The sequence below is a fragment of the Xenopus laevis genome, chromosome 5S, assembly GCF_017654675.1.
Source record: "Xenopus laevis strain J_2021 chromosome 5S, Xenopus_laevis_v10.1, whole genome shotgun sequence".
Lineage (NCBI taxonomy): Eukaryota > Metazoa > Chordata > Amphibia > Anura > Pipidae > Xenopus > Xenopus laevis.
In genome coordinates, this window is record NC_054380.1 from 28,753,775 (window position 1) to 28,770,697 (window position 16,923).

Here is a 16,923-nt window from a genome sequence, read left to right on the forward strand (position 1 = left end):
GCAGGAAATGGACTTGAGTGTTCCCACTAAAAGATCCTTTTTGCTTTTTAAATTTCCATTTATTGTGACCTAGTACTGACTAAAGGGACAAGATGCCCCTTGTGTTTGTTGCCCACAATCTGCTATATGCCCCATTTTTGCACCGGTCTCTGGCAACAATATGCCTCTGGTATGGAATGTAAAATGGTGCCAAAGACACGTTGGTTGGTAGGTAGAGCTTGCACCTGCCATGTCATTGATGATCCAATTGCTGGGCCGTAACAATGAATACCTAGCGCTGTCTACTGCCCACATTAGTGGACCCTGCGCCCCTGGCTTCTTTCATACAAGTGCTATGGATCCTGGTCCCACACACCAGTAAAATCATGTCTATTGTTAGCACATCATATCAAAGGAACATGGAAGAAGAACCCGTGAATATAGGGCTTCTAGGCAATATGCCTAGAAGCCCTATACTCAAGCCACATACTCAAGTCAGTTATACAGTGTTACAAACAAGGGAAAGTTGTGCTCACCACTAGTTTTTAAAACCAATGAGACTGTGACCACAAAATACATACAGACAAAAACAAGAGTCCTCTGCACTCAACCCATTATCAATATATTTAGGACATTGAGACATTGTACCTACTGCAGAGTGGACACTGTGTCCATTGTTTCTTTGTTTGAACATCCAGCACAAGGCTCAGGGGGCAGTGATCAGGAGAAGAAGGGAACACTGTATAACTATAGACAAATACACGAGGTCCTCTGCACTCAACCCATTGTCTATATATTTAGGACATTGAGACGTTTTGTGCCTTAAACTATTAAAAAATGCCTTACCCCTCAAACAAAACAGGGATTGTTTGTCCATATATTGCAATATATTTAAGCTGGCCAACTACGTCAAAGTCATCCCCGGTGTGGCCAGTCCTACACTCAACTTGCATCTGATTCATTAAGAATTCTACTGCTTCATTATACATTTTACACAGGGACTAAGTTTTACCTGCAATTTACGGGCTGCTTTCAAGGTTAAAACTCCCAAACATGGTTTCTCTTTTATTGGCCACCACTGGGATCACGTTGAGTGTAGGACTGGCCATACAAGGGATAGTAGTTGGCCAACTTAAATATATTGCAATATATGGACAAACAATCCCTGTTTTGTTTAAAGGGTAAGGCATTTTTTAATAGCTTAATAGGAGAGTGCCAGAATAGAAAGGTAAGTGATATAATTTAAAATTCTGTTCTGTAATCAATCAGTTTTCAGGATAGTAGTGGCATAGACCATGGCGACAAACTAAAATCTAAATGGTGAAAGGCAAATTTAATTAAAAGAGAAATTGAAAAAAAAATATTACACATATAATCTTACCAATTCAAGAAATAAAACTACTGGCTGCTGAGATCTATTTACAACACAGTACAAGTACAAGAACATAATATTTGGCATGATAAGGCAAGGCAGAAGCAGAAGAACTTTAGCCATGATATTTTAATAATTATCTGAAAAGCCCGTCTTAAGTTATACAGTGCATACTCCACTATTTAATCATGTATCATCATTTTAAGGAAAATATCTATGATGATAGTATGTCACCCCCGAGGATTTCCAGTTGACATTCTTATCATCAGTGTAGAAGTATAATCAATGATATCCTTTATAGGGTCACACACACAACTACAAACAGTATTGATACTCATACAGTATTACACACCATCCATAGTGACATCACTAATTACTTCTGCAAGAGATTATAACAGTACAATTTGCTCGCATCTTATTAGAGGTAGCAAGGTCTTTTTCATTAAGAAACGAACACAGCAGCATAATGATTAGATTCATGATGTGATAAAAATGCCTATAAAATAAACTGGTAAAATGTTAAAATGCAAATAATTGTGATTGTACAAAAATAGTGATGGCAATCTACCCAAAACACCTTGTAATATATTTGTCTTTGAAAATCGGATTTAAATAGTTTTTTTTTATTTGCATTTTTTTCCCCTAAAAATGTTAAGCTTATTCTCAACAGCCAAATAAATGCTAGTTATAAAAATAATAACAGATTTGGTTGTTTTGGGGGTTATTTAATAAACTCCGAATGCCAAAAACCCCCCAAAATTTTTTTTTTTTTTGTGTAAAATCCAAATTTTTAGTGGAAAAAAAACCACAAATTTTTCAGTATTTATTATACTCCGAGGATGGAAAAAGTCAGAATCCGAAAATCCGGCATCTCAGACCTGCTGAGGTTGCATATATGTCAATGGGAGAAGTCCCAAAGATTTTTTGATCTGCGCTGGGTTTCGTGCAATAATTCGAAGTTTTCTGGGTTTTCAGGCAAAAATCAGGTGGAAATTTTGAAAAATTCGGTTGTTTTCGCGTTTTTTTTCCAGATTTTTTTCCCGCCATCAAAATTTTCGGGAAAGTGTATTAATAAATAAGGTTAAAAAACCTGTGCGGAGCTTTTTTCAGAAAATATTGAGATAACTTTGGACTTTGATAAATAGCCCCCTTAGTCTGCACTTTTTATTTGCAAATCCTTGAATCCATGAAAGAATGAAAACAAATTTTAGTGTGAAGGAGACAACATGGAAGCAGGGTTTGAAGGTTTTGGTTGGAAAGAGGATGGAATAAAGAAGAACTAAAGAAGCGCTGAACAAATTTTGCACCAGGGACCCATGGGCACATGGGCCCATGTCTCATAAAATGTCTTGTAATTGACCCACCACAACCATTGCAAAGAATATAAGGATGGAGGCTAGATCAAGCATCAGCTTTTGTTGGACGCGGAGGGGTCAAACAGCTATAGATCCAATGGTTGGATGTGGCTGAAATAAACCATTATTGAAGATACTGATACACAATGTAAGAAAATATTTGGTGCGTAATGTTATAGAAGTTGCAAAGTGTCAACTGTTACAGTACCCTATAGCAACGCATAGCAGTTATTAGTGAATATCTGAATGGTTGCTGTGGGTTACTAGACCTGGTTGTGGCAAACTGGTTTGAAATTTTGAATGAAGGGTAAGAGTTTGCATTACTTTTGATTCTGTGATAGTGTTGGGTATTGATTCATTATCAGTAATAATTAACACTGAATAATGAAACATTTCAATGCAGATGCTTGCATTCTTTTCTCAATTAAATTTATCTTTAAAAGATAAATATAGATCCATTATTTGTAACCTTTACTATTTTAGAGGCTGCACGTCCCATTTAAGTTTACCATTTATTAGAGAAATACACAAATACTTTTTCACACTTTCAGCTGCCCTTACTTTCAGCAGATACATTTACCCTACAATTTGTTTGATAGGAAAATTACAGCCCTCATACCCTAAGTAACATAAATATTATGACAATTAAATGGTGGCAGAATTTGCCGTTGTATCCAGTGTATCTTTGTCTGTATTCTAGAACAGCAATACATATGTAAAAATCAATTTCTAGACAAAAACAGTTTTTGATATACTGTATTAGAAACTTTATAAAAAAAAATAGAAATAGGTGCTATAGGTGGAAATCCTGGGGCATATTAAAATGGAATGGCTACAAGTGCTAAGGCTAGCCTGTCATTTATAAGACATGTTTATGTCCGTAATGAAGTGTATAAAGTGCAAATTTCTGACACAAATGGACATGCTTTTTATCCATAAACAGTATTTTCCACAGAATTCCAATGTAATATGTGTGTGTGTGTGTATCTTGGAAGTAGGGATTGTCCACTGTGGGCAGCCAGGAAATAACATCAAAATTAATTGGCAGCAATTCCAGAGTTAAAAGGGGCACTTGGGCACAATTCATTAAAGCAGACTGGCACTTGTGCAAGTATACAAATGTGCAAGGAGTGTGTTTAGAAGTATGGTGTCAATATGCACAATATCTGTGTATGTGTCCATTTTAATGTGACTGCACTTGCAGTCGTATAGTGCCGTACGGCCATATTGTCAATTATAATTGTAGAGTCATGATGTCAATTATTTTACAGAAATGAAATACCCCACACTTTATACTTTGCACTTTAATTTATGTATGATATGTGTTGTGGGGGGATATGTTTCTGCCATTCTGTCCCTACTGATTTGCTAATGATCTCCTGTTATAATAGCTTGGGTGTTATCACAGATGTCAGTGTTCAACTAATGGGAGTCCATGGGCCATGGGGCTTCCAACTGTTTTTCAAATGTTAATGACTGTGTTATTAGGACCTGCGACCTAGAGGTGCAGAGCCTGGTATCTCTGTCACGCTTTATTGAGTGGTCCTGTCCCTACAATTAGCCACGTAATTATGCAGAATATTGAATGTATGTTTTTTTATTTTTGCTGCTTGGAGTTGGGAGTATATCCAATAATTGGCAGAAGTGCCTAAAGTCTGATTGCTACAATGATTAGGAAGGCATCTAGTCTATTAAAGTTGTCGCTTGTCAATCAATTCATTCAGAAGAGGGAATGTGCCACTCTCTAGTCCCTTTGGGCCAGCAATCAGTAGTTCATCCAATTACTCTCAGTGCAGAAGCCTAACATAAGGAATCCAGAACAGAGTTTGGCTGAGAAGGAAAAGAATGTATGTGGATTAAAATTGTTGAACTTTTTATAATAATCTGACTTTTAAATAATGTCCAATGCCAGCAACCTAAGCATGTCACTAGAGGCTAATTAAAAAACTAATTTGGGGGGCAGCAGAGCAGTACAATGGGAAAAATTAAATTATATATTGGAGATAAAATATGTCTTGCCCTAGAGTACAGTAATAATCACATAGAGGGAACATATAGATCTGACAATCTACAAGTCAGTTCCTACTGTAGGTTGCATGCTGCTATCCAATACTAAAGAGCCACTTTCTTTCTACTTTTTTTTTGTATTTGCCCTATAGATTTTATGCAAAGGAAATAGTAAGAGGCCTATTTACCACAATTTGAGTTTGTGTAGCTTGAATGTCTATTTTATTTATTAAAAGATAAGAATATAAGAAGTATGAATGAATAAAAATTCAGAAAGAATCTGAATATGAATAGGAAAACATTGAAATCCTTGTTTTCTTAAGAATTTTCATGGAGTTACAAATGAAAAAAAAATAACAGGAAACCTCTAAAACCTGGAAGTAAAGAAAAATTATACAATTTGCCAAGGACAGCCCCTATTGACTTCTACATAATCTCAACATTGAAAAAGGGCTTCAGGCACATTAGAAAATCTACAGGGCCACAATATAAAGTTAAAAAACTTCATTTATTGATTTATATGAAAAAAGAAGAACAGTTTCGTGCCCTTAGTAATGGGCACTTTATGGTTATGGTTATTCTGCCTCCGAGCTGAGGGTCTGGGGTACACCTGAACCGCCTTTTCAACGTGGTGCGTTTTTCAACATTTGGTATTTGTAGCACCTTTTCTGTTTGCTTCTACATAATCTTGCCAGTTTTTTGTTGAAGGGGAACTATCGTGAATATGAAAATTTAATATAAGCTTCAGCATACTGAAATAAGAAACTTTCTACATACAATCAATTAAAAATTCTGTACCGTTTCTGAAATAATGAAGTTTATCTTCACACTCCCTCTCTCAGCATCTGTTTCTCTTCATTCTGTCTTCATGCAGCAGTTGGGTGTCAAATATTAATTGACAGTTAGATCCAATATATTTTATAGGGGGGCTCATTTTTCATAGAAGATGTATTCGAGCTCACTCTATTAAAATCACCAGACATCATGTCTCTCTACATGCAGGATTTGTGCAAAAGGCAATTATTTTGTTTGTACTGGAATCAGTTATTTGAGTGAGCTCTAATACATCTGCTAGGAAAGGGAGCCCCCCCCATAAGATATATTGGATCTAATTGTCAATGACTATCTGACACCCAACTGCTGCATGAAGAGAGAATGAAGAGAAACAGATGCTTGATTATTTCAGAAACAATGCAGAATATTTAATTCATTGTATTTACAAAGTTTCTTATTTCAGTATGATGAAGCATATATTAGATTTTCATTTTCGCGATAGTTCCCCTTTAAAGTTTTTCCTAGTTTTTACATTTAATAAATATAGATTTTTTTATGGTTTAGAGTATTTCTTTGAAGATTCTCATTTATCCAGGTCATGGTATATCTGTGAAAATAAGTCAAATCAACTGGACATTTCACCAGTCATCCAACTGGCTTTCTCAGTTCAGAATTGGGAAAGCCAGTTGGATGACTGGTGAAACGCCTTCAAGAAAAACACAGCAAGTCCAGTTGATTTGACTTATTTCTACAGATATGGTCTAGAGTAATTAAATACACACATTTTAGAGATAAAACGTTCGATTCAGGGAAATGAAAAAGAATGCAAATCTATTGCTTTACGTACGTCTGTGTTTGTGAAGGTATTACTGGTTCAGTGTTCAGATTTAGCGTTGCCTCTTTAGCTTTGCCTCATTGTCTCACAGGAAGGCTGTCCACAAGCAGTTTGTTATTAGTGCTTGCATTGATTACATAGAGAGGATAACAGAGAAGAACAGAATACACTAGAATGGGACATGGCCTAATATGGCAAGATATCATTATTGGTGTGGTCAGTGTCAGGCTAAGTTGTATTGGCAGCCAAGGAATGGTGCTTGGCAATCCACTCACCTCCTGCCACTGCTGGTTATTTACAGTCAATTGCCCCAACACTCATTCCCATACTCCACCTGTAACTCAGCTCTTTCCCATGCTCACTCCACACCAGGTTACACCTCTGCCAAGAATACGCCTCCTACAGGCCCTGGTCATTGAAATTCTCATTTATATAGCATTTGAGTCTGGGGTTTTTCTAAGCTCTGCACCTTGTGCCCAATTAGAGCAGGTGCAAAGCAGGGTAGGTGGCAGGTAGGGTTGGTATGAGGGTCCCCTATGTGCCACCCCATTCCATGATTCATGAATACTGCACTGCCAAATGGCAACATGAAACACAGATGAACAAACTCCACTGGAGACCAAACAGGCACAGCTTCTTTGTAATTTATTTAGAAATGCATTGCGCTACATATTTCAGACATCATGGGTCCTTCATCTGATGCCTGAAAGTCCTATATTCATAGGGGAAAGTGAAGAAGTGCAGAATAGGGTGTAAAAAAAGCATGGCAGTTTATGCTGTTTTTGCACCTTGCACCCTGCCCTGCAGGTGAATCAAGATGCATGTGTATCTGTTGGACGCATTGGCTCATATAACGGAACACAAATGGCCCTGTGATAATGAATAGGTTTCACTGTGGAAAATATGTTAAATAGATGAAATAAATAAAACTGTTTAGCAGAGTAATAAATAGTTGCTTTAAAAAAAGTATAATTTAAGTCCCACCGTAAATCATAGCCTGTCGCTATCCATATATCATCAGCTTCTCCTTTTTAGGGAGCTTCACTCATTTTATATACAAGACTTTTTGTGCATTACTTTTCATGTGTTTTCATACGTATGGGAGGAATCCGTTTATTTTAGCAAAGCGCAGGGGCCAAGCAGCATGGTATAATTGCTCCGCTGAAGGCAGTAACTTAAATTCAAAGATGCCAAGAAATGAGACTAGGAGCAGGAATCTGTTAATGATCAAAAGTGTTGCGAACGAAGGTTCAGCGACTTAGTCCACATGTGTACCAACACTATGTAAAAAAGTGCTTATTCAGCTATTCATGGGAACAGAACTATTGATTCAAAATAACAAAGAAGGATATATAAAGCTCTGTGGCTGGGAAAATTGATTTTCTTCTTCTTTTTCTGCCTTGAAGTTTAATTTAATCTTTTCTCAATTCAGCTTTCCAATTATTCACATAAATGCAAAAGTTGTGTGAGACACTGCTAGCAGGATATACAAAGGTGATATTGAATTCTAACCAGAAATGAGCAAGAAGTGCGGAAAGACTATAACTAGCAACATTTTATATGCTAACGAACAATCAAAGGAAGAAAAAAATTAAAGAGAATTATGGATAACACACAGCCTGGCAAGAATACTAATGATTGGGGTCTTGGCTGCAGATATCACTGCAATGCTCACAATGGCCAGGCAGAGTCTCTAGGGCTGCACTGTACAGACAGCTTTAATTGGACCAGCAGTGATCCAACTGGCACCTCCATCCAAATCACGTCTAAAGCCCTGCGGCTAGACTCCACTTTGTCCCTGGTGTGCGCAGAAACATTCCAGTGCATTCCAATGGAGCTTATTTGTCAGCCTGATTCTATTGTTGGATGAAGAGGCACCCTTCTGCATCATTTCCCAACTGCCAGTTACTTATCTTTGCATTTGCCCATGTAATTTCCTCTTGTCAAGCAGCAGGACTGTTTTGAGGGTAGAGCAGAAAGGCATTTGCCCGGGGTCCATATGTGTTTATAATAATAATTACAGGGTGCATAAAGTGAAGATAAAAAATACAAAGAATATATTGTGCAATAGTTGTCTGCTATTTTCAGTGTATACAAGTGTACATCCAATATGTCAGATCTGCAGCCCTAAAGCTCTTCTTGACCTGAAACATCCAGAAAAGGCTGTTACAGTTCAACAACAGCTGTACCTTTGAACATCGAACATTTGTGCATTCACACCTAGGCAAATCTTTTCAACAGATACTATAACTCTCAAAGCAAAGTTGCCATAAGTTCTATGCAAGGGACATGACATTTCTGTCTCTCCAGCATGTGTTGAACACTGAGCACTAGCCTTGTTCCTGTCTTGTGTTTTACGTGAAATTGGAAATGGCTAGTCCAAACTACTGACAGTTGAACCAGAGCTTCCCTGTACATACCACCCATAATACCTTGTTGAAAAATTAGGTCATTTTAAGCCATGCCCCAGTCCCGCTAGAAAAGTACTATGGCACCAATGTATAGTGCAGAGCTGGTGTTTGCACAGAAACTGACATATTTGAGTATTTTTGCCCCTATATATTTCAATGCAGAAAGGAAAACATAGATTCCATTTATTCCCCCCATGCGTTTCACTGCAGCTGAAACATAACAACTAGGGGCTTAGTGCTAAGTTCAGACCTGCCAGATCCACATTGTAAAGTCTAGGCTGAAGACTATATACTGTACTGTGTGCCTTTGCAGCAGAACCAAGATGGGCCCAGCTACTCCTCTACAATTTAAACATCTGTTGCATATGTGCCTTTTTCTTTAAAAAACTGCCACATATTACCTGAATAAATGCATTAGCTCCAGATTCATACAGTAACACTCCAAGGCACAGTAAGGAAATCTGAAGAAAGAGAAATGTATTATTTCTACTTTATGTACTTAAAGTGCAGCACTCGTTGATTTATACCACACTCCCCGATTACAACACACTTTCATATGTGGCACAAGGCAAAGGATTGTCATTAATATGTTCAAACTTATGCAAAATATCAGAAGTGGAAACACGAGGGCTGCTGAATTCTGTAATAATGGAATAACAGCCTCATAGCTTTTTCTCATTTCAGCTGGTGGCTATGAAGGGCATATGGATACCTGTAGCATTGCCTTAGTGGTACATTTTAATACAAACACTATGGGGTTTATTAACTGAACTCTGAATGCCAAAAACCCAATTTTTAGTGGGAAAAAAAATAATATTTCAGGATTTGTTATACCCCGAGGATGGGAAAAGTCAGAATCGGAAAATCCGGCATCTCAGACCTGCCGTGGTTGCATATACTGTAAGTCAATGGGAGAAGTCCCAAAAATATTTTGATCTGCATTGGGTTTCGTGTAATAATCCAAAGATTTTGTGGTTTTCGGGCAAAAATCATAAAAAAAAAACAGTCAGGTGCACAGTTGGTATCTGCTGGGAGAAGATTAGGCAACAAGACAATGCAAGGTGCATGGCATGTGCCCAATCTCATTAAGTCTCATCTGTTGTGACATAACTGGTGCCCGTCTGAGCTTTCTAAGACACATTAGGTTTGGTGAGCACCAGTAATGTTACAACAGATGAGTCTTAGAGAGCTTGGGCACATGCCATGCATTCACCTCACCTAGTCTGGCTACCTAATATTCTCCCAGCAGGTACCATGCAGATGTCTTGTCTGGACCCAGGCCTAGCAACATAAATAAAAATAAATTTTTTAAAGAAAATTAAATAAAAATAATCATTGAAAAAGCTAGATGGGTGCCTAATTACTCTGGGCCCCTAGACCTAGGGTAGCCTATTCCCCTGACTAGGACACTAAATATTCCTTCAAAAAGTTGCACCTAATGAATTGTGATATACAGTATAATAGAAGTGATAATATATTAAATCAATAATAATCATCTGCATCTCATTCTACGGGTGGCTTGGGTTGGACTGGCTGCGCTGGCACAAGACACACAACAATTTAACTCACCATGATTACAGAGCAGGAGCCTGCGTTTACTTTGGCTTGACACACACTTGTTGCTGAGCTGTTGTCTTTTAAATGGCTATTAGTTCTGGTCTAAAGGTTGCCTATGACGTGGGACTTTAATCTCCGGGGGTCACATGCAAAATTCTGTTCAAAACGCAAAGATTTTGGACACCACCTAGTGGATTATTAACATTTATTAGCTTTTTTTAAATGTATATATCTGTTTTCTGTTGTGTTTTTACGCCTTTTTAAATGTATATATCTGTTTTCTGTTGTGTTTTTACGCCTAAGTTTAATAAAAAAAAAAAAAAAGCTTTAAATGATTTGGAGTGAATTTGTATTCGGTTTTGTTATTAGTAGAATGTAACATTTTGGCCATTAAACTGATAATTCTGCAAAAGGAAAATAGTGTTGATTTGTGAGATTAAATCACCTATTCTGACTCCAATTGCTGTGATAATGGCTGATCTCCCCATGAGATCTCCCTGCTGGGCCTGTATGGAGCTGTAACAACCACTGAGGGCAATCTTTGCCAGATAGCTGAACTCACCAGACACTTAGGGACAGATTTATCAAAGGTCGAATTTCGAAGTGAAATATACTTCAAAATTCGACCATCAAATGGCTATACTTCGACTTCGAATATCGAAGTCGACGGTTTTTTACTGAATTTGACCATTTTGCGGTTGAAGTAAAATCGCTTGATTGAACGATTAACTCGTTCGAATTGAACGATTCCAACTATTTCAGCGATCAATCAAATGCTTTTACTTCAGCTACAAAAAACGTAGAAAAATGCATTAGAAGATCCCCGTAGGCTAACATAGCACTTCGGCAGGTTTAATTTGGCAAAGTATTTTTAAAGAGACAGTACTTCGATTATCGAATGGTCGAATATTCAAACTATTTTACTTCGAATGAAAGTCCTATTCGATGGTCGAAGTATCCAAAAAATTACTTTGAATTTCAAATTTTTTTACTTCGAAAATTCCCTCGAATTCACTTCGACCCTTGATAAATCTGCCCCTTGGAATCCACAAAGCTGCTTTATTTGAGCTGGATGGACAAATGTAGCAGTGGATGAATAAGTGCTGCAGGTCAAAAAGAATATTCCTTTCCTAACCTCTGAGCTGTAGCTCCTCTTTGATGATAGGCAGGAGCACAAAAGGATGATGGGAGGAACTGACATGACACATGAGGAAGGTATAAGTGGAGGGTTTACAAACAACGAAATACAGAGCCTGACGAATAGCTTTGGTCACTAGGTGGCAGCATAATAATGGTTAAGCATATAAGATAGAGTCCTTCGCATAACCAATTTCTGCATCCCACATATTTACCCACTTTGATCCGCAACCCGCTGACCACCATCAAACAGGAAGTGATGGCGCTGCACACTGGAAGTGATGTCATCAAAAGTAGGCAGGGACAGAAACAAGTTTGTAAAACTTTAAAAGGAGTAAAATATAGACAATATTACTTAAGATAAGAAATTTAGATGAGACCTGACCCACGACCCGCATCTATACCCGCACCTGAAAATCCTCCCCTCACTCCGCAGGGTGGCCGCTTTTTTTGCAGGTACCCGACCCACTGCAGGACTCTAATATAAGCATTAAACATATACACTTTACTATGAACTTGAACTTTTAACTGCTGGGGCAGCACATCACTCACAGAATTCCTGTAATAATGTTAAAGGCACAGTATCATCAAAATAAAACATTAGGCCTAATTTACAGATTGCATAAACTGCCATGTTTTTTTCACATTGCATGCTGTCCTGTCATTAGCACCTGGGGCGCAGGTCCTTGAATGGACTGGAATGGAGAGCGAGCACCTGCTTCCCCCCATGAATACAGCACCGCTTGCGTTTGACAGAATTGTATGTATCGAGGGGGGAGGGCTCTGGGATTCAAAATAGACCCTGGAATTTTCAAGAGGCCCAAAAAGCCCCCACCAGCCCACTACATAATAACTGTCTATGGCATCTTTCAGCAGCCAGTTTGGCTGGGGGGTGGGGAGAATATCTGGGTGTAATGTGGGTGTGGATAGAAAGGGGTGGCCATGACACAAATGCTATTTTACCTAACCAGTTTGGTGTCATTTTAACGGTCCTTTAAAGGATTCCTTATCCAGAAAACCGTTATCCAGAAAGCTCCGAATTAAGGAATAGCCGTCTCCCATAGACTCCATTTTATCCACATCATCAAAAGTTTTAAAAATGATTACCCTTTTCTCTGTAATAACAAAACAGTACCTTGTACTTGAGCCATTGTAAGATATAATTATTCCTTATTGGAAGCAAAACCATGTTTACATGATTTTTTAGTAGACTTAGGGGCACATTACTTGAGGATTAGAATAAAAAATACTTTGAATTTCGAAGTATTTTTTTGGCTACTCCGACCATCGAATTGGCTACTTCGACCTTCGACTACAACTTCAAACGATTCGAACTAAAAATCGATATTCGATCATTCGATAGTCGAAGTACTGTCTCTTTAAAAAAAACTTCGACCACCTACTTCGCCACCTAAAAACTACCAAGCACCAATGTTAGCCTATGGGGAAGGACCCCATAAGCTTTCTAGGCAATTTGGGATCGAAGGAAAATCATTCGATCGATGGATTAAAATCCATTTTTAAAATCCATTTTTCCTTCGATCGTTCGATCGAAGGAATTGCGCTAAATCCTTCGACTTCGATATTCAAAGTCGAAGGATTTAACTTCGAGGGTCGAATATCGAAGGTTAATTAACGCTCGATATTCAACCAATAGTAAATGTGCCCCTCTAAGTATCAAGAACCAAATTACAAAAAGATTTAGGTCGCAAGCATTCTGGATAACAGGTCCAATACCTGTATCCCAAAACAGCAGAATCAGTTATTTGTTTATACAGGAAGAAAGATGCGAAAACAAACAAAATCCTATAATTTTACCATCGCTGTACCTTACCTTTCTCTTCTAGGAATTAAAGCAATGAAAGCCTGTACAGAGAGCTAGAATCCTATGACTGGACGTAGGTAGAATGCAATGTATACCCTTATGCTACTCGATAACGCTGCTGTTTCTTTCTAACAATATTATAAATACATATTTTAGCCCTATTTTAATGAAAATACATTGCATGCAGGTTTTTTTTTCTAATGACACCATGCCTCAGATCATTCTCTAAATGGAAAAAAGATGCTATTTATTCTACATATTACATCTATTTAATTTTTCTATAAATGTTCAGTAAACCATATAGGCTCAGGATGTTCTGCATGAGGAGTCATATTTCCATTAATCCTTTTTAGTGGCAGCAGCCATGATTGCTCTGAGACAAAAACTCTTCCAAAACCCTTATGAAACAGAGAACTCTGCTGGCCACTTTGTGGAAATGCTTTTCCTGATGACCAATTTATCTTTTGGCAAAGCGGGGTTTATTTAACAATGCCTCAAATAATAGTGTACAAGACCGGTAGGGGGGCAATATTGCACCTAGTATTCATTCACTGGGGCCACAGTTTTTTAGAAATAACAAAACCCTATTAATATCCTAATAAATTAAATATCTTATGTAGTTTATAGGTATTAATAACATTTCTTATTTCACATAATAGTATCCCCTTAAGTAGGAGGATAACGGGTCATAGGTAATATAACGTATGATATTTCCTGACTTATAAAGACAAAATGAAGGAAGCTGTACTATATATTTAGGACTGTTAATGAACAGAACATTTTCACTTGTATTGAGTTATAGTACAATAACAGCTGGAGGGTCATAGGCTAAATATTCCAGGTTTATATATAGGGAATAAAGTACCCCCTTTTGTAAAATATAAGGATATTATAAGTTACAGAGGAGTTTCATGACCATATAAAAACACGAGGCCGAAGGCCGAGTGTTTTTATACAGGGCATGAAACTCCAAGGTGACTTCTAATATCCTCATATTTTGCAACAGGGGGTACTTTATTTATTATAATACACAAGTTTTAGTGAGTCATGTGACAGAAATGACATCACTACTCACCGTTTATAACTGATGACATCAGAACTCACCGTTTATAAGGATATAATTTACAAGATATTCATGGCTTTTGTGTATTATAATATAATAAAATGCCTGGGGCCTCCATTTCTAACTTTAGCTCTGATGATGGAGATTTTTCAAATAGAAAGATAGAAAGGGTCAGCCACGTCCAGCAGGCATTATAGCTTGTGCCAGTGCATGAGCCATTTTTGGAAAATATTTTATAGGGCCATGTTTCAAAGGTCATATTAAATTTGACACCAAAAATGTGTCAAATCTATTGTGATAGGAAACACCTATTTTAATTTAGAAGGAAGTCTGCTCTGCCCTTTTTATTTAGTACAAATACCTATGTAAATGTCCTTGTGAGAAGTACAACGCAAAGAAAACTGTCCCACAATGTGCACACAATTTGCCAGCCTTGTCATGTTTCCATTTGTCTCTTTAAAGTCAGTTTGTACTCTTATTGCCTGGTGTCTAATGCCACAAGTTAGCCTACAGGCCATTTGTGTACATATATATATTTCTATTGCCTTGCTAGAAGATTTATGAAAACATACCATGGTCAATATCGCCATCATGTGGCCTCTGCTTGCCAAGCAATTGTGCTGCACCAATGCACATTAATGAATGATGTCAGTATTGATTTGAAAGCAATTAGAGATAGCTATAAAAGGTTTCATGATTGCAACGGTTCAGCCCAGTCTACCTGATGTACACAGAAAGGTTCAGCCTGACACCCAACATAATTACCGTTAACTAACGAGTGATGTTTGTGAATTATCGTGATGCAGGGTCTACCCACAATTATTCTTATTCCATTTTGTTCCTGGCCATTGCAAGGCACATTAAAGAAATAACAAATTTGGTAAACAATTAGCATAATGAGTGGCTGATATAATGAGACATGATTACTGCGTAATTACAGCATTGCGTAATGCGTTTTTACCACTCGCTGGTCACAGCTGTCTGAGGACGAATAATTATTTCCCAGCTCAAACTAAGGAAAAATATATGGTTATCACCAGCTGAAAAAAACGTTCCCTCAGTAATCTCAGCCCTGCAGCTGACTTCTGTTACTTGCCTTATATACTTGTATATACTGGAACTGTACGATGGTTATCTCTTCTGCAGGGAATATGGAAGTAAAGGAGGTCTGTGAAATTTTATTTTAACTACTTAAACAGTACTTTAGTACTGTTGTTTAAGAAGTATTTAACCACTGTATTTTCATATAAGAGGCAATATGAAGTGAGTTGGGCATGGGACAAAAGTGTGTGTGTGTGGTCCACTTACTTATAATGCAACAAGACTGTAAAATGTGCTTACTGTTATACTTTGAAACATTTATTGCTGGCATGCGCTTCAGCAGCAAGGTAACCACAGTGCCCTACCCAGGCCTCCCAGCACCTGCCCATCTGCTAGTGTGCGATCACTGCTCCCCAGCCACTTGCCCCGGAAAGGGTAAGAAAGCAGCTGGGAAGTAGGGTTGCCACCTGATTTCACCCGGACAGCACGGTTTTTGGAAGGGCATGCCTGTGTGAAAAGTTCCAGTCTGGATTTCCAAATCCCAAATTACGTGTGCTCGAGCACGCATGCGCGAAAGTATGTGCGCACATGCGCAGAAGCGCATTATTACAAAAAAATATTCGTGGCAGTCAGGGAGAGACGGGACCGGACAATTGGATAGGCGTCAGAGCAGGTACGTGCCTGGCGCCCCGACCAGCTTTGCGCCCTTGGCATGTGCCTACTCTGCCTACCCCTAGTTCCGGCCGTGGACACAGAGTCCAAGCAAACAGGAAAACAATCAGGAGTTTTATTTCCAACAAGTTATTCACTTTTCCATTCAGATCTGAATTTCACAGGAACATACACCCAACATTCTGTAAATCCACACAGGCATTTCAGATTTACTCTTTTATCCCAGAGGGTCAGATCCGGACTGAGAATTAAAATAGGCCCTGCCATTTCAGGTACACAGAGGCCCAAACAGCCCACACCAGCCCACTAAATACTGGCTTTCTATGGCACCTTATAGCAGCCCCTCTGGCATTTGCCAGAACCCACAGATTGCCAGTCCAGGCCTGCAGAGGGTTACAATTGGACGGCTCAATTGGGTACTCACGCTGGTCTCCAGTGACCAGGAATCCTGTTCCCCACCTGTCTCAGTAATTCGGTAATCCCTGTGGTACCCATTTACTATTCCGACCAGGCCTTTTACTGCTGGCAGACCTCTGGCCCGAAGCCCATCATCCCTTATTCTGACCTAAACCCTTCCTCTGGGGTCCCTATCTTGTGGAATATCCACTGGGGGTACTATCCCCACTACCCTCCTTGTTGGGGCATTAGGCAGCCCCTGCTTGCTTTCCTAACTCAGACACTGGTGCCTGCTTTACTTCCCCTTACCTACTCTCAGCCTGTTTCTACTCCTTCCTTTCAGTTCTCTTTTCTTCCAATCTTCCATTCCTGACTGCTTCCTCCCATCAAAGACATAAAAACCAGGGTGTGGCCTCTTTTTATACCTCTAAAACTCACCAGCTAACTAGTGGTGGTGTTGGTGGGGGGGTTGTATTACATCCCTACTTATAATATCTAG

At 38.5% G+C, this 16,923-nt stretch overlaps 1 protein-coding gene across 1 annotated transcript in view; it reads right to left on the reverse strand.

Moving 5' to 3' along the window:
• LOC121394171 (bifunctional protein GlmU-like) overlaps positions 1–10,392 on the reverse strand; it is a 53,062-nt gene extending 42,670 nt beyond the window's left edge. Inside the window, exons 1-2 of the mRNA XM_041564346.1 lie at positions 10,303–10,392; positions 9,135–9,194 (exon numbers count right to left, since the gene is read on the reverse strand). Of these exons, the coding sequence (XP_041420280.1) occupies positions 9,135–9,194; positions 10,303–10,305 (63 nt within the window). The 5' untranslated portion in view covers positions 10,306–10,392. The remainder of the gene's footprint in view (positions 1–9,134; positions 9,195–10,302) is intronic.
• Between the last annotated feature and the right edge of the window lie 6,531 nt (positions 10,393–16,923).